The sequence below is a fragment of the Electrona antarctica genome (assembly GCF_951216825.1).
Source record: "Electrona antarctica genome assembly, chromosome: 1".
NCBI classification, from domain to species: domain Eukaryota; kingdom Metazoa; phylum Chordata; class Actinopteri; order Myctophiformes; family Myctophidae; genus Electrona; species Electrona antarctica.
In genome coordinates this window covers 5,682,628-5,702,267 of record NC_136806.1, presented here as the reverse complement: position 1 = coordinate 5,702,267, position 19,640 = coordinate 5,682,628, and the positions used below count along the sequence as shown (strand labels likewise).

General features: G+C 41.3%; 1 protein-coding gene across 2 annotated transcripts; it reads left to right on the top strand.

The window, feature by feature from the left end:
- Positions 1-18: 18 nt before the first annotated feature.
- On the top strand, positions 19-9,842 carry toe1 (target of EGR1, exonuclease). Of its 2 annotated transcripts, none has more exons than XM_079506505.1 (11): positions 19-120; positions 319-490; positions 1,018-1,058; positions 2,872-2,968; positions 4,438-4,596; positions 4,687-4,800; positions 5,178-5,326; positions 6,306-6,471; positions 7,048-7,290; positions 8,239-8,431; positions 9,197-9,842. In XM_079506505.1, the coding sequence occupies exons 2-11, from the start codon at positions 368-370 to the stop codon at positions 9,586-9,588; spliced, it is 1,677 nt and encodes a 558-aa protein (XP_079362631.1). In that variant the 5' UTR covers positions 19-120; positions 319-367; the 3' UTR covers positions 9,589-9,842. The 2 variants fall into 2 exon arrangements, with proteins under 2 accessions (XP_079362631.1, XP_079362632.1); XM_079506506.1 differs by having other exon boundaries at positions 43-61.
- The last annotated feature ends 9,798 nt before the right edge of the window (positions 9,843-19,640 follow it).

The following is a 19,640-nucleotide window of genomic DNA, read 5'->3' as shown; positions in this document are numbered from 1 at the left end:
GATGTCTGAGGTGGTCCTTCAAGCCAGGGACCCCTTCCTCCTCCAGCAGCAGCAGCACGCTGTTAGTGTTTACATCTTAGCATGCTGAGTGAATGTACCTTTGGAAAACATTAAACCCAAGTAATAATAGTAAAACAATAGCAGATATTCATTATATTAGTGTCTTAGCTATAGTCAACATGTCAGAACATTGCTCTGTTGCTATTACTGTGGCTTTTACACTGCTAGGATAGTTAGCTAGTGTGAGCTTCAGTCAGTGTGCAGACATTCTTGGTATTATTTTTTTTATTTGATCCCTGAACTACACTTATTTCGCAGAAACAAATCATTATTAAGCCCATATTATTAAATCCAACAAGACGTGGTCATGGATACGACCTCCTCGTCGATGATAGTACCAGTGATTGATGTTCAGAATGACAACTTCAAAGAGCTGTGGCCTGCGATGCTGTTGGCCATCAGAACGTCCTCCTTCATAGCAGTGGATACAGTGAGTATAGTACACACATACTACTATTGATTGAAATGTTTATTAACAGTTTGCAGAATTACAGTACATTTCAAGCACAAACTCAATACAAAGACTGTTAACTGTGAGTGGACGACCCAATTAGGCATTACACTTGTTTACAAGAGGGTCCACCATGTTCAATTCATCAAAACATTTAGAGACGTACAAATAGACACTTCTATATAGTCAAAGAACAGAACAGGAATTCATCATAATGGAGGTAAAAAGGGAAAAGAAACATACAGTGAGGGGAAAAAGGGAGGTGGGGGGGGGGGGACTACTACTGTCTACTACAGATGGAAAAACATACTAGTCTGTGTGTACTGTGTAGGCATGTGTGCCCCTTTCGGGACCTTCGGTTACCTTTTCTGTATTTCGGACCCCTGGTTTTTAACACTAAATTATTTAAATTCACTGTATGTCAATGGGAGTGGTTTTCAGAGAATGTGAATGTGGTGTGGCCAGCTATAGTGTGATAATAACCAGTGTCTGTCTGCTCTTTTCAGGAGCTCAGTGGTCTTGGGAACAGGAAAGCCTTGCTGGCTGAGTGAGTTTTGCTCTTCTGTTCTTCTTATCATCTCTGCATTCATCTTCAGTAAACGGAGTCAAATTGGCTTTAGACTAGAGTATGATGTAATGTTGATGGCAGCTTTTGATTCTTGGCTGTGCGGTGCACTTCTGAGTCTAGTAAGGAGATGCTGCATCTAGCCGCAATTTGCAACGCTAGATTTTTTTTATAATGGGATGAATCTAGAGTTGCAATAGAGCTCCGAAGTCTGACGTCACTTTCAGTAGAGGTCGTCAATCTCCAGGTTCATGTATTTGTTTATTTGCATTGAGATCCCCAAACGGCGATTTTAGGTCGCTTCATATAAGAACTGTGTTTGAAAAATAAACCGACCACCTCGGCGTTTCTGTCAGGGGAGTGGCTGTGCGTCGTTAATGATGTCCATTCATATTTGATACAGCCAGTTTCTAGAGAAAATGGAATTAATGTGACCACAAAAGCCTTGAAACTACATATGAATGCAATGTCGCTGAGCATATACGTCACGCCCAGCTGTCAACATATTGCGTTCCTGAGATTCCTCGTTGACGTAAGCTCAGCTGGTGGTGACTCGACTCGTACTAACCACGATACATTATATATCAATAAAATAAAAATAAACGTAATTAACGTTCAGTTTCTGTTGTGCGACGGGCTGCGGGCAGAAGCAGCCTACCCGGAAATGTAGTCTCTGGGTTGTTTGGCTCGTTTCTAACGCTTATTTTGTTACTCTTTGGGTATATTTGTACATTTCCACCTTCAGTCGATGCTTCATATCCATATGAGTGAAAAGGCCCGGGTGATCGGTTTATTTTTCAAACACAGTTCTTATATGAGGCGATCTAAAATCCCCCTATGGAGAGTACAATGCTTATAAAAAGTTACATGAACCATGGCGCTCACTGCCCTCTACTGGTAGTAGAGGGCAGTGACGTCAGGACTTCGGTGCTCTATACCCTCCATTGACTCCCCACTCATCCAATTTGGTTTGCGATCTGCTTGTCTTAAACGACGTTAAACTCACCAACATTGTAGCTGTAGTCCAAGCTTGAATTATCCTCTTTCAATCTGCCAAGCTTGTTTTTCATAAAAATCCACCATAGAGATGTTATGAGCTACTTTCTGTCAAGAAATTCTGTGCAGGTGATTCTTTTCCTAAGTGCTGGAGTTTGGAAGCACTTGTCGTAAGTCACTGAACGACCCTGCGTACCACCTGTTTCGAATTTGCACATAATGCAGGAGGCAGCAGCGCGACCCGTTAAAGAAAACGAGTGCTTCCAAACTGCAACACTTGGATGTCTTGACAGAAAGTAGCTCATAACATGTCTACGGTGGGTTTTTATGAAAAACAAGCTCGGCAGATTGAAAGAGGATAATTCATGCTTGGACTGCAGCTGCAATGTTGGTGAGTTTAACGTTGTTTAAGACAAGCAGATCGCAAACCAAATTGGATGAGTGGGGAGTCAATGGAGGGTATTGCAACTCTAGATTCATCCCATTATTAAAAAAAATCTAGAGTTGCAAATTGCGGCTATGCTGCATCATTCATACTCTGTCCTCGCTTGTCCTCTCACCACACGTGCACACGTATGTGGCTATGCAGCGAGCTAAACACAGCTTCGGTTATTTAAAAAAAAAAGCAGGCAAGACAGGAGCTGAACTTGACACATCTCCGTGAAATTGTCATGTTTTTATTTAATTGTTGTGGGCTCACAGTTTTAGTTTTGTTTTAGTTTAGAGGACTATGTTAATTTTACCAGCTGCTGTTGGTAGTCACATGGCTTTTTGACTTTGAATTCCATGTCTCTTTCAGATGCATAGAAGAGCGATATAAAGCCATATGCCACGCAGCCCGCTCTCGTTCCATCCTCTCTCTGGGAATCGCCTGCTACAAATCACTGGACAATAAAGTAACATAAGTTGTTCCTCTTTGCTTTACTCATGTCTAGAAATAAAACACTGGACGGACAATACAGTAACATAAGTTGTTCCTCTTTGCTTTACTCATGTCTAGAACCAACGAGTGTTACACATTCCCTAAAGGGGAGGCATACTTTGGTTAGACATAGCATTGGTTATGGTTAGACATAGCATTGGTTATGGTTAGACATAGCATTGGTTATGGTTAGACATAGCATTGGTCCGACTGGATTAAGGTTGGTGAGGGGTGCGTTAAAACGACCGGATTAAGGTTGGTGAGGGGTGCGTTAAAACGACCGGATTAAGGTTGGTGAGGGGTGCGTTAAGGGTTGGGAGAGGGTTAGGTTTAGGTGTGCTGCCCCGTGGGAGGTTAGGGTTAGGGGGAGGGTTTGAGATATCGGACCAATGGTATGTCTAGGATTAACCACTTATCATATCGTTGTCGCACAGAAACCTCTTCTCTCCATATTCTAACTTTTAGCATTTCAATTTTTTCCCCCGCAAATGAATGCCATACTTGATCATACTACAGCGTCACTCAAAAGCAGCAGCTTGTCGCTCTGCTACTTTTTTGAATTCGAATCCTGAAAAATGAAACCGTTTTGGACATATGGGGTTTCCACACCGACAGAGACGACATCATGAATAGCGAGATTAGCAGATCTACAAGCTCTGTGTGTTGCGATGTGAGGCTTTGTGAACTAAAGAACGTCAGCTATTTTAATGTTTTGAATTGATAACTTAGTAAGTAGTAGTAGTAGTAGTAGTAGTAGTAGATAACTTAGTAAGTAGTAGTAGTAGTAGATAACTTAGTAAGTAGTAGTAGTAGATAACTTAGTAAGTAGTAGTAGTAGTAGTAGTAGTAGATAACTTAGTAAGTAGTAGTAGTAGTAGATAACTTAGTAAGTAGTAGTAGATAACTTAGTAAGTAGTAGTAGTAGTAGTAGTAGTAGATAACTTAGTACCGGTAACTATCTGTTTTCTCAGATGTTTTTGTTCTTCTAAACCAGCTGTTTTTTAACCAGTGGTCCGGAGACCACCAGTGATCCTTGAGGGGATTCCAGGTGGTCCCCAGCTAAATGATGGAAAGTTGGTAACCAAATGGACCCTTCTAGATCTTTAACTCTTGAGAGTGTAAAATGAAACGGTAACCAATTTACGATCTAAAGAGTTAAATTATTGTTAAACATCTGCCTTACTTAATTTACAAGAAGTCTACACAATTATAGAGAATGTAAAATAATTGTTATTTTGATCAACGTTTGCCTGTTATCTCATATGGTACACTACCAACATCAATACAACGTGGAATTGTGGACAAAATCAAATCTAAATCTTGTCAAATGGTGGTCCATGACTCAAATGTTGAATAAATAATGGGCCTTCTTTGGTATGAAAAAGGCTAAAAACCACTGTTCTAGTAAATGTATGTGTTCATGGTCCCTCGTTGTGTCCTCAGGCTGCAGACACCTACCTGGTCCAGGTGTACAACCTGACCGTGCTTTGCTCCGAGGAGTACATCATCGAGCCGCAGTCGGTGCAGTTCCTGGTGCAGCACGGCTTCGACTTCAACAAGCAGTACGCCCAGGGTGTCCCTTACTGCAAAGGCAACAACAAGGTATGGGTGTAGAATGATGCTCACTGTGTGTCCCAGTGTTGATTTCGTCGACTACCTCTACCTCTTTCTCTCTCTCTCTCGGTCTTCCAGGGAGGATCAGACAACCAGGGTGTGAATGTCCGTGCGCTGTTCACCGAACTCCTCCGTGCCAGGAAACCTCTAGTGCTCCACAACGGCCTCATTGACATGGCCTTCCTCTACCAGGTAGCTGTCATCTTCACCCTTCAATTCACTTCGTATTGAAAGACATTTTTTGCATGCAACCCCGTACAGCAGGTCACAGTTCACCATTTCACAGTACCAAACAGGGGATTTATGGATGTAGTGATAGAAGACATGCAGTTAGTTGGTGTGAGAGAAGAGGAGGCAGAGCAGAGGACAGAGTGAGATGGAGGCAGACGATTCGCTGTGGTGACCTCTGGCGACCTCTGAAGGGAACACCCGGAAGGAAAAAGAAAAAAAAAAGTCCATGCGTTGTTACACTTATAGTGTGCTCAAGTTAAAAGGGTCAAATCATGATTAATCGGCACTGTCATCAGTCCTAAGCGACGCTGTGTTGTTGTGTCCTTCTCTCCTCCCAGTGTTTCTATGCCCACCTGCCTGAGCGTCTGACCACCTTCACAGCCGACCTGTCTGAGATGTTCCCAGCCGGCGTCTACGACACCAAATATGCCACGGAGTTCGAGCTCCGCCTCACGGCCTCCTATCTGGAGTATGCCTACAAGAAATGGTCAGCACTGCTAACTTGTATATCGGCGTAAGGCTCGATTTAACCCCTGGATCATGGCTTCTCAAACTGTTCAGGCTGCAGCCGACCCCCCCCCCCCCCACACACACACACACACACTCTGACAAGCACTGACTCGGTTCAACAGATAAATGTTGTGAAAGTAGCCATAACTACAAGCTCACAATGCCTCGCAGAATTAGGCGTTGTGAGCTTGCAGATCGGCTTTGATTGATTGAAATATGTATTAACAGTTTGCAGAATTACAGTACATTTCAAGCACAAACTCAATACATTAACTGTTAACTGTGAGTGGACGACCCAATTAAGCATTACACTTTTTTATTTTTTTATCTTCACACTTTTTGCCTTTTACTTACATAATATTTGACAACTTGGCCAATTTGGTATTAAACAGTCCTTACATTGTAACTTTAGATTAGAATGCAGAGACCCAGCAGTATACTAAACACCTATACTGTCCAGGCCCAGTGTCTGTACATCTATACCACCTCAGAGCAGTATACTAAACACCTATACTGTCCAGGCCCAGTGTCTGTACATCTATACCACCTCAGAGCAGTATACTAAACACCTATACTGTCCAGGCCCAGTGTCTGTACATCTATACCACCTCAGAGCAGTATACTAAACACCTATACTGTCCAGGCCCAGTGTCTGTACATCTATACCACCTCAGAGCAGTATACTAAACACCTATACTGTCCAGGCCCAGTGTCTGTACATCTATACCACCTCAGAGCAGTATACTAAACACCTATACTGTCCAGGCCCAGTGTCTGTACATCTATACCACCTCAGAGCAGTATACTAAACACCTATACTGTCCAGGCCCAGTGTCTGTACATCTATACCACCTCAGAGCAGTATACTAAACACCTATACTGTCCAGGCCCAGTGTCTGTACATCTATACCACCTCAGAGTGAAATCAGCCGTTTCTCATTCCTCTCTCGTTGCAGTAAGCTGGACAACAGTCGCAGTGCGGCAGCAGGAAGGCCCGGACCTCACGTCCACGTGGACTTCTGTCACTATGGCGGTCAGATGGCCGACTATGTGGATTACAGAGCATGTCCGGCCATGGCGTCCCCCGAGGGCCAGCCCGGCAACGTTTGCGAGCGCTTCTCGGTAAGTACAATTTAAAAAAAAAAATGTCCCAGAAGCAATAAAGTCATGTAAGTAAGTAATTAAAGAGCTTCAGGGAATCTTCTATGAGGTGGTCACACACACTCACTTCAATTACTACAACTAATACCAAAACACTACACTACTACTAATAGTAAGGGATAAGTTGTTGCAATTTCTGTTCTACTTCAAATGTGTATTCGTTAAGGATTATTAGTAGCATTATTATAGCAGTACTAGTATTGGAATATTGAATAACATGTCGATAACTACAACAGTGGCATTGTCTGTCAGACTGTCACTAATAGCTTTATGACTAGTTAGTCATGATAATGATATTAATAACAGTAAAGGAGGTTGCAGACTAAAGTCCACGATTGACACAACTTGAGGTTGAATTTAAAATTTAAAATGAAATGTCAAGCATTTTATTCAATATATGGGGTCACGGCAATACCGTGTGTGTGTGTGTGGGTGTGTGTGTGTGCGTGCGCCCGTGCGTGCGTGCATGTGTGTATGTGTGTGTGTGTGTGTGTGTGTGTGTGTGTGTGTGTGTGTGCGTGCGCCCATGCGTGCCAGGCATTCGGCTGGTGTCCCCACGGTTCCCAGTGCACCTCGTCCCACGACATCGACCTCATCATCCACCAGGACGAGAAGGGACTGGACGACAGGAGAAGCAGGAGGAAGAGGAAGAGAGACAAGAAGAGAGGGCAGAAGGCGGAGGAGCAGGGCTCCGCCATCTTTGACGGCGCGCCCGAGAACAAAATGGCCTGCATGGAAGTGGATCCCCAAGAAGGAGCCGACACTGTCGCCGTCATACAGGTAGGCCACACTGGACCACATGGAAATTACATGTCAAGATTATTGTGGCGATGTTATCGCGATAATAAAAAGAATATGCCTAAAACTTAAAATGGTGCTCTTTACAGGTCAGTTTTATCAAGTACAGAGGGGTTTAAGTGGTGCTGAATTTGCAGCTCAAAAAAAGCAAATTCATTTTTTCGTTTGTTTATTGTGTGATTTGGAAGAAATCGAAAATAAATTGATTGATTCATATTTTTTTTGTTTTACTGTCCACTATACTATTATTTTGTAAAATGTCAACTATTTGTGGTAACCTTTTACATGCTGTATTGATGTTGGTACCATAGGAGAGAGAACAGGCAAACGTTGATCAAATTGACAATTATTTGTCAATTTGATTTAATAATAATAATAATAATAATAAAACTTTATTTGTATAGCACCTTTCATGACATGAAATGCAGCTCAAAGTGATTTACAGAGCAATGAAGAGAGAGAAAAAGAAAAGAAAAGCAAGGCATAAACATTAAAAAACAAGAGCAGTAATGCAATACAGTGAGGACATGAATAACAAAAGAAATTAAAAAAAACAAATCAATTAAAAGCAAGAGTGTAGAAGTGGGTCTTGAGCTGTGCTTTAAAAATGTCTACAGAGGCTGCCTGCCGACGGTACAGTGGGAGTTTGTTCCACGCCGTCGGCCCCTAGAAGCAGAAAGCTGCTTCACCGTGTTTTTTGACAAATTTGACAAATTTGTCTAATTGTGTAGACTTCTTGTAAAGTAGCCTAATGCAGGTGTTAACAATAATGTAACTCTTGAGAGCGTAAAAGTAAACCTAATGGACCCGTCAGGGTCCATTAGGTTTACTTTTACACTCTCAAGAGTTAAATATTTAATGAGGGACCAGGGTCCATTTTTTTTACCACTGATTTATAATGATGATTATGGTCCCATCCCTAATGTCCAGGACCGGCCAGCGACCAGCGACGCATGCCAGGGACCGGACGCCGGCACGGAGGAGGACAACGAAGAACGGAGTGACGAGCGCGGCGTCTCCAGCACCACCGCTGTCGTCACCACCAACACCACCACCACCGCACCAGACCATGACGCAGGCAACGGTGTGGAAATGGAACCCGTGGGACCTGAGGGAGGAAACGGTAGGCCTGTCACAATTATTACACAATTGCAATATTCGCAATTATTTGAGATAATCACAGTTATTTTTGCATAGTCGTAAATGGTAAATGGTGCATTTATATAACGCCTTTTATCCAAGGTGCTTTACGTAGATTGTGCATTACATTCACCCATTCTCACACACACACACACACACACACACACACACACACACACACACACACACACACACACACTCATTCATTCATACACCGATGGCGGCTGAAACCATGCAAGGCACCAACCAGCACATCGAGAGCAATTAGGGGTTCAGTGTCTTGCTCAAGGACACTTCGACACTAACTCAGGGGGAGCCCGGGTTCGAACTGGCAACCTTGCGGTTACCATCCGGCCACTCCACCCCTGAGCCACCGCCGCACCCAAGAGTCGTATGTTGACAAATGTCCATACGCCTTTTTCAAAGAAGTAGCGTGAGAAGCCGATCTACATTGCGGCACGTTGTAAGCTTGTAGATCGGCTATTTTAAAAAAAAACTTTTAAATCCTCCAGTTTTCTGAAATAAATATTTTCACGGTTTTTCAAAAATAGCAGACCTACAAGCTCGTAGCGCGCCACCCGCTGCTATTTTTCTATAGCTAAATTATAACAATGTTTAAAACACCAAAAGGGGTTCCCGCCCAAAATGGGTTAATCAATTATGTGTTCTAGTATGCAATGCCAAAAACACAATTAAATCGTTAATCGCAATTATGTACGTGGCAATTCATGATGGTATCGATCCCTAGGAAATGGCAGCTGCAACTCCCCTACGACGGCGGACGCCAAGAGAAAGAAGCCGGAGGGAGGAGGCACGCATCGGGCCGGGTTCGACGCCTTCATGACGGGATACATCTTCGCTCATGCCGCCACGCTCTGTAAGAGAGGCACGGGGAAAAAAGAGGAGGAGGAGGGGGGGGAGAAGAAGAAGACGACGATGACGGCGACGCAGAAGGGAGATCACGTATGGCTCCCGGAATGCATCAATAAGGTGTACCTGAGCGGGAAGGCGGCTCCCCTGCACGTCGTCAAGAGCACCTTCTCCAAGTCGTCCAAGGCCCACCTTCAGAAGATGGAGATGGTTTGGGAGAAGAGTGCAGCCAGCGTAGTGGCAGAGAGGGCACAGCAAGGGTCTGTGTAGATCGGTTGTTCTCAAACCTTTTTAATTTCAAAGACCACCACCCAGAAAGGGATGTGTATGTGAGGAGGACTTTTGTTTTATAGTACAGATTTTATGTTTGTTATGATTTACTTTGTTGGACCTCATCGGGCCGGTAGACGACTTACAATACAAACCCGGACACGCTCTTTTCAGAATGTATGCTGATTTCTTTTTTTTTCAGGGCTTATTGTATTTGTATAAAAGAAATTAAAGTACTGTATTGAATACTTTTTTACATCCTGGCTGTCATTATAATTATAACTCACAAGAAAACGTTTAAACTGTGTCTTCTTAGGTTTACATACTTCATTTTAGTGTCCAGTAAAGGGCCAGAAGTGGGTGAAACCAAACGCACATCAATGTTCATACGGTGTAAATCGTACTAGAATGACACTGAGTACCGAAAATAAACCCGAACAACGGGTATGAAGTCGAAATCATGCTTCTATTAACCCATTTTGGGCGGGAACCCCTTTTGGTGTTAGCATTATGTTATGCTTTAGCTATTGAAAAATAGCAGATCTACAAGATCATAGTGCGCCACCGAGTGGCGCGCTACGAGCTTGTAGGTCTGCTATTTTTGAAAAATCGAAGAACCACTGACATAGAAACATAGCTTTTTCAGAAAACTGTCAGGATGTAGAAGACATTTTTTAGAATCTGATCTCAGGTCAAAATGAGAGTAGACTAGTCGAGGTGTTGAGATGGATTTAAAAATATGAATAAAATAATTGGCAAGTTGGCAATAGTCTTCTACTAGTTTCAATTGGTTCCATGGTCATGGTTCTAGACAGACTCTGAGCCTTCGGAATAGGCCTATTCAACTCAAGTATTTTGTTTTAAAGCAAGTACTACTAGCCTGGCTCCAGCAGCCACCCACGCCGATTAAATAAACCAGACAAAAGTCAGGCTAAAGTAGGCCTACTCCAGATTAAAATCAGGCTAAAGTAGGCCTACTCCAGATTAAAGTCAGGCTAAAGTAGGCCTACTCCAGATTAAAGTCAGGCTAAAGTAGGCCTACTCCAGATTAAAGTCAGGCTAAAGTAGGCCTACTCCAGATTAAAATCAGGCTAAAGTAGGCCTACTCCAGATTAAAGTAGGCCTACTCCAGATTGAAGTCAGGCTAAAGTAGGCCTACTCCAGATTGAAGTCAGGCTAAAGTAGGCCTACTCCAGATTAAAGTACACATTTGACAGAGAAACTTTCACTTGTAGTGTAGTCACATTTAACCAGAAGCATCTTGATATTGTTTTACTAGAGTACTAAGTACTAGGGTTGTTGAGTACGTTAATGACCAGACATAAACTATCCATTCCATCCCATGCCAAACACAGCATTTCTAACCTGAACCAGCTGAGATTGTGTAGAATAGATCTACCCATTCTACCCTATACCTACACACACCCACCCAAGTCCAGAAGATGGCGCTAAAGCACCATAAAGTGGTTTGCCAACAAGAACGGAGAAACACGCAGAGTCGCTGAGGTAAAGTTCTTTATCTTTGACTGATTGAATACTTGGCAGTTTGATTGACAGGTAGTAGTTCATGCAATTTTTGCCACTCCCCATTTTTCCCCATTGAATGAATCAGCCTGCAACAGCACAGCAGAGACCAAAACACAAAACAGACGTTTTATTTTTCTCCAGAGCTCCAACTGAAGTAATCTGGCTGTTCCCCTCATTGATTGATGGTTGAAATATTTATTAACAGTTTGCAGAATTACAGTACATTTCAAGCACAAACTCAATACAAAGACTGTTAACTGTGAGTGGACGACCCAATTAAGCATTACACTTGTTTCCAATAGGGTCCACCATGTTCAATTCATCAAAAACCTTTAGAGACGTACAAATACGTACAAGTACGTCCTCAGGGTACCAGGTAGGAACGAAGATTGCTCGGTAGACAGAGAGCTTTGCCTTCTGGCTCAACTCTCTTTTCGTCACAACAGTGCAGTACAGCAACGGCAATACCGTCCCTGCCGCTCCGATTCTCCGGCTGATCTCCTTCTCCGTCCCCTCACTCATGAACAAGACCCTGAGATACTTGAACTCCTTCACATTCCCTACCCGGACTGCACAATCCACCGGTTTCCTGCTGAGAACCATGGCCTCAGATTTGGAGACGCTGATCTCCGCCGTACACTCGACTGCGAACCGGTCCAGTGAGAGCTGAAGGTCTTGGACCGATGGTGCCATCAGGACCACATCATCTGCAAAAAGCAGTGATGCAACCCTTAGGTCACCGAGCCGAATACCCTCTCCGCCACGACTTCGCCTCGAGATCCTGTCCATGAAAATCACAAACAGGATAGGTGACAATGCGCAGCCCTGGCGAAGGCCAACCTCCACCGGTTTTGTGTCTGTAAAAATTACAGCCCCCAAAAAGATTGCTTTCCTATTCAAAAGTAATGTTTTCACTCTACTGGATGGTGGCCATCTTGAATTTCGGGGCCAAAACGAGGTCTTAAAATTGTGTCAGATTTGGAATCCTCATGGTTGACTTGTATGGAAAAGTGTCTTCATACATGATTCTAGGTCATCTAGATCAAAAGTTCATTTTTGGCTATGGCGCCGGACGCCATTTTGAATTTGGCCCTCTAGCAAAAAATGCTGGGATTTTTGCGAGGGACCTGGGGGCTAAATCTTTTATAAAGGGTCCATAGAGGTCAAATCAATCATCAAAACATCCTTGCCAGAGGATGGTCACAGAACCTTACAATTTACAATTTACAATTTAGGCATTTAGCAGACGCTCTTAATCTTATGCGTAAGCTAAGAACGTAGCTAGAACATATCTATATAATGACACTGTACATATAAACTATACATATATACTATACTATGCTGTACATATATACTATGAAGTGCTATGACTACATACAATGCAATTATTGTGCTGTCTACATAACATGCTATAAGTCTGTATCAAATGCTATCTAAGTCTAAAAAAGTGCTGTCTAGTGTGACTCAGTGTGACTCAACTAACAATAAGGTGTAAAGTGAACAGAAACGTGACTGAGACATAAAATACACCCAGACATTTATTCCATGTAAGGAGATTTATTACCACATAGGATCCATTTATTACCTCATAGGATCAATGATTATTTGTATTAATGATCACAGGTTATAATCGTCCAGGGACGTGCTGTGCTGACTAATGAAATGGAACGGTGGTTTTTAGGCCTGTGTAATTCGTCCGCCCACGACTTTCTCAGACTGAATTAGAGGCCAAATCTCTGTCACTGTTCATTGTTTTAGCCACAACTTGTCCCAACAACTTTCACAGATTTTCCCTCATAATCGGGGTCGCCGTTTTTATCCTCTGCAGTAAGTGTTGTGTGGATCCATTCTCTGACGGTCACGGAACACACATCTGTGGCCCAAGCTGGTGCTGCACACACCTCAGGATCGGCCCCCTTATGAACTCCATAGATCTTGAGGGTATTCTCGACACAGTTTACCACTCCTCCACCAGAGTCTCCCTGTGGTTAGTGACACAGAGGTGTGTATGTGTGTGTGTGTGTGGGGGGTGGAAAGAAAAGGGTGGGGAGGATCAGACAACTCAAGCAACATTGTTTTATTCCTTCATACGTTGAAGTCTATTAACTAAAAATCACACTTGTGTGAAGTGAGGGGCGCATTTTACATTTTTCTGAATCCGGCAATGGATTCAGAATAATGTAAAAAAGAAAATAAAAACATTAGTTTTGAATGAAAAACACTCACATACCGACTCGGATATGCGAGGACCCATGATATGCAGAGAGAGAAGTCGAGACCCAGGAGTTGTGGGTTGTGGCACAGAAACTTATGCCCTCATTTATCAACTCGGCGTACGCCAAAATATGGGTGCACGCCGAAATTACCGCAATTTTCCAACGCTCGAATTTGGGGCAGATTTGACACTCAATTGATAAAGGGCCTTAGACTTTACTTAAAGCTTCAGTTCAAACTTAGAAAACACACCTCGCAGGGCAGAAAGGTAACGTAAAGATATCAGAACCTTCACAGGGAACTCCAAGGAACAGCAACCCGACACGCAACATGAGATGACACAGCAACGTCAATTAGTCAGTTAATTAAATCAGCGCACCTGCACCCACGGGTGACACTGTTCAATCATATTCAATATTAATATATTAAAGGCTAACACATGTTGATTAGGTGATGTAATGGTGATGTAAAACAAACGGTGCAAACACAAACATTAAACGCGATTAACAATAAAGAGACAATATGACGTAAATGACACAATATGACGTAAATTGTCCCTTTATTGTCAATGCGTTTACTAAACAAACAATGAACTAAAGACAAACATTAAATCTGTATATAGGAGGGGCTAGCACCCCTCAAAAATCCCACTGAGGAACACCTGTTGGGTTGAAACATGTGACAGCTAAATAAAGCATGTTAAAAGGACATTCATTGTGCTGCTTACTTCCTAACTTATTGTTATCAATCTGTGCATCTTAAAGACTTATAAGCCTAACTTATTTCATGTGGAGTGTTCATGTTCATGTGTCTGCTTTGCATTCATTTCTCTCAGTATCCACTAAAACAGGGCTACTGCGGACAATTATATGAATTGCTTAATATTCAAATTCAATCTCAAATTAAAATTCAAACAGAATATTCAAACTCACGGGACAGGTATCCACCTCAGGTTCACCAGCAACACGTTTATAGAAGAAATAATGAGTGTTTAAGAGGTAGGGGCTGTTGATGACTGGGAGGTTTTTGGGGAATGGTGCCATTTCCATGATGGCACACTGCAGGTCCGTTGCAAATGGTAAAGCTTGGTATTTGGGAAGGAAAACAAAATACATTAATTACATTCTGTATTATTTGCCTCCTTTTTGGGTCTAAGTAAATCTCAGACAACATTACCTGAAGTGAACTCTGAATACAGCTCACCTTTCATCTTATTTGCATCCACTCCAATCCATCCAAGCCCTGCAACTTCAACCTTTGTACCCTCCTTAAGCGTTGTACATCCTTTTGGTGGCAGGTTGATGTGGCCGAGACTAACCGGTGCATCTTTAGTTAGCCTCAGAAGCATGATGTCAATCGTAGCGTGCCTATGCTGATGAAGCTCACCAATCACTTGGTCTTCTGAATTGGTGAGTGTCACAGTGAGCTCCCTGCAGTGAGAGGAAATGAATGTCAGTGAGAGAATGTTATATTCTGGATTACAAATGACTTTACTGTGAATTTAAGGTGGAGAGAAAGACATCTTAGACTTTCAACCTAAAGGGACTTTTCATTTACTGTCAATTAATTTGAGGCTCTTAATTCTCACTTTGTGGTTTCATTTTTAAATGAATTAAGTTCTGTCAGAGTCTGTCTATGGATTACACCATGTTACCCTCAGAGTCTATGGATTACAACACTATGTTACCCTCAGAGTCTATGGATTACAACACTATGTTACCCTCAGAGTCTATGGATTACAACACTATGTTACCCTCAGAGTCTATGGATTACAACACTATGTTACCCTCAGAGTCTATGGATTACACTATGTTACCCTCAGTGCTAAAATGGTTAGCACTGTGATCGCACACACACACACACACACACACACACACACACACACACACACACACACACACACACACACACACACACACACACACACACACACACACACACAGTCCTACGTTATTCCGTCAGCACAGTGAGCAGCCGTCAACACCCAGCGGCTGTTGATCAGTGAACCTCCACATGAATCTACCCAGGTTCCTTCCGTGTTTGTGAAGATCCTCTCGATTTTCACATGGTACAGCCTTTCATCTGGACCACAGTCATGACCGTTATAGATTCTCTTCTCCAAGTTCCTCTCTTCTGCTGCTGCTGAAATATAAACATTACAAGGTCAATCTGACTTTTCTGTTTTTCCACAACAGCTTTCATGGCGAGACATGGCAGGTGAATTTTTTTTTTGAGATTTTGTGCTATTTTGCTTCCTAAACTTCAAACAAACAAACAAACAAACAACAAACAACATTACTGCTGAAGTATAAACATTATATTACATTACTGCTGCTGAAATATAAACATTATATTACATTACTGCTGCTGAAATATAAACATTATATTACATTACTGCTGAAATATAAACATTATATTACATTACTGCTGCTGAAATATAAACATTACATTACATTACTGCTGAAATATAAACATTATATTACATTACTGCTGCTGAAATATAAACATTATATTACATTACTGCTGAAATATAAACATTATATTACAGGTGAAATAATCATTTTTTCAATTTTGAGATTTTGTGCTATTTTGCTTCCTAAACTTGTCTTTTACGCCTATCGCCCAACCTTGGGCATAGGCCACGAACTTGTCTACTTTAAAAAAAATGCAAAATAAACATTCAAACTACACATTTAGATGTCTATTTTAGTAGTTTATTTTAGCCAATGACAGCTCGTTTTGCCGGGTGAAAATCCACCCTCTCTATTGTCATGGTTGGTTGATACTTTCATAAGGAGTAATTCAGTATAAATTATATTTTAGGGTTCTCACCATGCGGTCAGATTTGCAATCAGCTTTTTTAAGATGGAATTTCATGGATTTCTTTATCTCTTTTAAAAATACCTTTTTTTGTCTACTTGCCTATAGGCAAGCACACTATTGTATGACATACAATACAATACAATTATTATTGTATGCAATAACTCTATTCTCTCCTCTGATTGGCCTTCCCTAGGCATTTGTGTGCATTTTGCCCTCATCTGATTGGACAGTACATGATGACATCATACCCAACTCAACTCTTCTAATAGAACTATTTTCCTATAGATACAGTAGACAACCACTCTATTCTAATAGAACTATATTCCTATAGAGATAGACTCTCTTTTATAATAGAACTATATTCCTATAGAGATAGACTCTCTATTCTAATAGAACTATATTCCTATAGAGATAGACACTCTATTCTAATATAACTATATTCCTATAGAGATAGACTCTCTATTCTAATAGAACTATATTCCTATAGAGATAGACTCTCTTTTATAATCTAACTATATTCCTATAGAGATAGACTCTCTATTCTAATAGAACTATATTCCTATAGAGATAGACACTATATTCTAATAGAACTATATTCCTATAGAGATAGACTCTCTATTCTAATAGAACTATATTCCTATAGAGATATACACTCTATTCTAATAGAACTGTATTCCTATAGATACAGTAGACAACCACTCTATTCTAATAGAACTATATTCCTATAGAGATAAACACTCTATTCTAATAGAACTATATTCCTATAGAGATAGACACTATTCTAATAGAACTATATTCCTATAGAGATAGACTCTCTATTCTAATAGAACTATATTCCTATAGATAGACACTATTCTAATAGAACTATATTCCTATAGAGATAGACACTATTCTAATAGAACTATATTCCTATAGAGATAGACTCTCTATTCTAATAGAACTATATTCCTATAGAGATAGACACTATTCTAATAGAACTATATTCCTATAGATAGACACTATTATAATAGAACTATATTCCTATAGAGATAGACTCACTATTCTAATAGAACTATATTCCTATAGAGATAGACTCTCTATTCTAATAGAACTATATGCAGGATTGCATCTTTCTAGTTTCTCCTTGAGTTTCTCTTGAAATTGTCACTTAAAATTCAGATATAAGACCATTCTTTGATTATTATTTTTTGAACGGTTTAGTTCCTTTTTTCTTGGACTTAAAGCTGTAGGAAATACTTTTGTTTTAATAAGTAGGTACTGTCATCTGGTGGGGGTCTGGGTGCCTTACTCATTAAAAATAAATTAATCCACAAATCTAGTGTATGCAACTTTCGTTCAACTTTGACCCCTCTGTCACATGTCCAATATCACTACGCCAGCAGCAGCACAGAAACGTAGACCCTCACCAAATGACCGGAACTACTCAATATTCACCAAAACCAGGGCAGAACTCCCACCACGGGACTCAGGGAATCAATTAATACCTTTGCAACCACTATATTAATGTCAAGTATTTCTTACAGCTTTAAGTCCAAATGTCTGAACCCTTTAAGAAAGCAAACTTTGTACAAAACAAGCATGCAAGATACACATTAGATACACATTAGAACCACATTAGAACCACATTACAACCACATTACAACCACATTAGATCCACATTAGAACCACATTAGAACCACATTAGATCCACATTAGAACCACATTAGAACCACATTAGAACCACATTAGTAAACGTACCGGTCAGCATAAAGAGTAGTAGAAGAGTGTGAGTCTTCATCGTGGCTTCACTGAGTGACTGACGACTGCAGCTCTAATATTTAAACCCTGTACTATCTCCTTCCCTGAGTGACTGACGACTGCAGCTCTAATATTTAAACCCTGTACTATCTCCACATTTAACTCTGATGCAAATACTAGCAGTAGTCCACCAATCACATAGAAGAGCATCATCAGTAGTCGACCAATCACATAGAAGAGAATCATCAAAATATTGCACATGACTAAGGAGGGATCAAGACAGTGACGTTATGTGTGCTAATCTAACTTCATTCATTCAAATGCGTTTCCAGGTAGAACAGGCACAGGAAGATAGTAAAATATTCAGTTACTGTTTCTTTATTTCTGTTAAGTGTCTATGTTACCTGTTCAGTAGATAGAATCTTTATTTTATGTTATTTGAGCCTGTTAACAAGAAACAATAAATGGCTACTAAACACTGCATTTATATAGCGATTTCATCATCATCATCATCACCTTTATTTATACTCGGAAATACAGTTGAGGGCAAGCCCTTATTTTCAATGTAGCCGATCATACATTCACGGTGGAGGAAACCATGCAAGGCACCAACCTGCACATAGGGAGCATTTAGGGGTTCAGAGTCTTACTCAAGGACACTTGGACACTACCTCTGGGGGAGCCCACAGGGATCGAACCAGGAACCTTGCGGCCAGGGAGTACTAGAGAGATACAACTGAGGTCGACTAAAGGCCTGTTCATAGTCCAGTTTTCGGTGAATAGGTGGTTCAAAACAGTGGTTAGTAAAAACAGAGAGATGTGTTGTGTGAGCGCTGACCACCGCGGCTCAGTGACATCATGTTGTAGTTTTAGTAAAAACAGAGAGATGTGTTGTGTGAGCGCTGACCACCGCGGCTCAGTGACATCATGTTGTAGTTTTAGTAAAACAGAGAGATGTGTTGTGTGAGCGCTGACCACCGCGGCTCAGTGACATCATGTTGTAGTTTTAGTAAAAACAGAGAGATGTGTTGTGTGAGCGCTGACCACCGCGGCTCAGTGACATCATGTTGTAGTTTTAGTAAAACAGAGAGATGTGTTGTGTGAGTGCTGACCACCGTGGCTCAGTGACATCATGTTGTAGTTTGAGTAAAAACAGAGAGATGTGTTGTGTGAGCGCTGACCACCGTGGCTCAGTGACATCATGTTGTAGTTTTAGTAAAAACAGAGAGATGTGTTGTGTGAGCGCTGACCACCGTGGCTCAGTGACATCATGTTGTAGTTTTAGTAAAACAGAGAGATGTGTTGTGTGAGCGCTGACCACCGCGGCTCAGTGACATCATGTTGTAGTTTTCGGTGGTCACCTCTTCAAAGGAAACTGGACTATAAATATACCTTTAAGGTCTGATATATAGCCTTCTAGCATCACTAGCACTGAGCCTTCTAGCATCACTAGCACTGAGCCTTCTAGCATCACTAGCACTGAGCCTTCTAGCATCACTAGCACTGAGCCTTCTAGCATCACTAGCACTGAGCCCAGTCTACAATTTACAATTTACAATTTAGGCATTTAGCAGACGCTCTTAATCCAGAGCGATTTACATTAAGCAAGAACAAAAACATGGTACATCACATTATGTAAAATGCATTTGTCAAGAAACATGCGTAAGCTAAGAACATACAGTAACTAGAACATATCTATATAATGACACTATAGGCTACATATAAACTATACATATATACTTTGCTGTACA

What these genes read in the sequence shown, in the direction of transcription:
- toe1 (XM_079506505.1), top strand. Translation starts at nt 368, where the DNA reads ATGGATACGACCTCCTCGTCGATGATAGTACCAGTGATTGATGTTCAG. An exon ending in AGGAAAGCCTTGCTGGCTGA is followed by an intron (nt 1,059 to 2,871) that starts GTGAGTTTTGCT and finishes TGTCTCTTTCAG; the next exon opens with ATGCATAGAAGAGCGATATA. An exon ending in ACACTGTCGCCGTCATACAG is followed by an intron (nt 7,291 to 8,238) that starts GTAGGCCACACT and finishes CCTAATGTCCAG; the next exon opens with GACCGGCCAGCGACCAGCGA.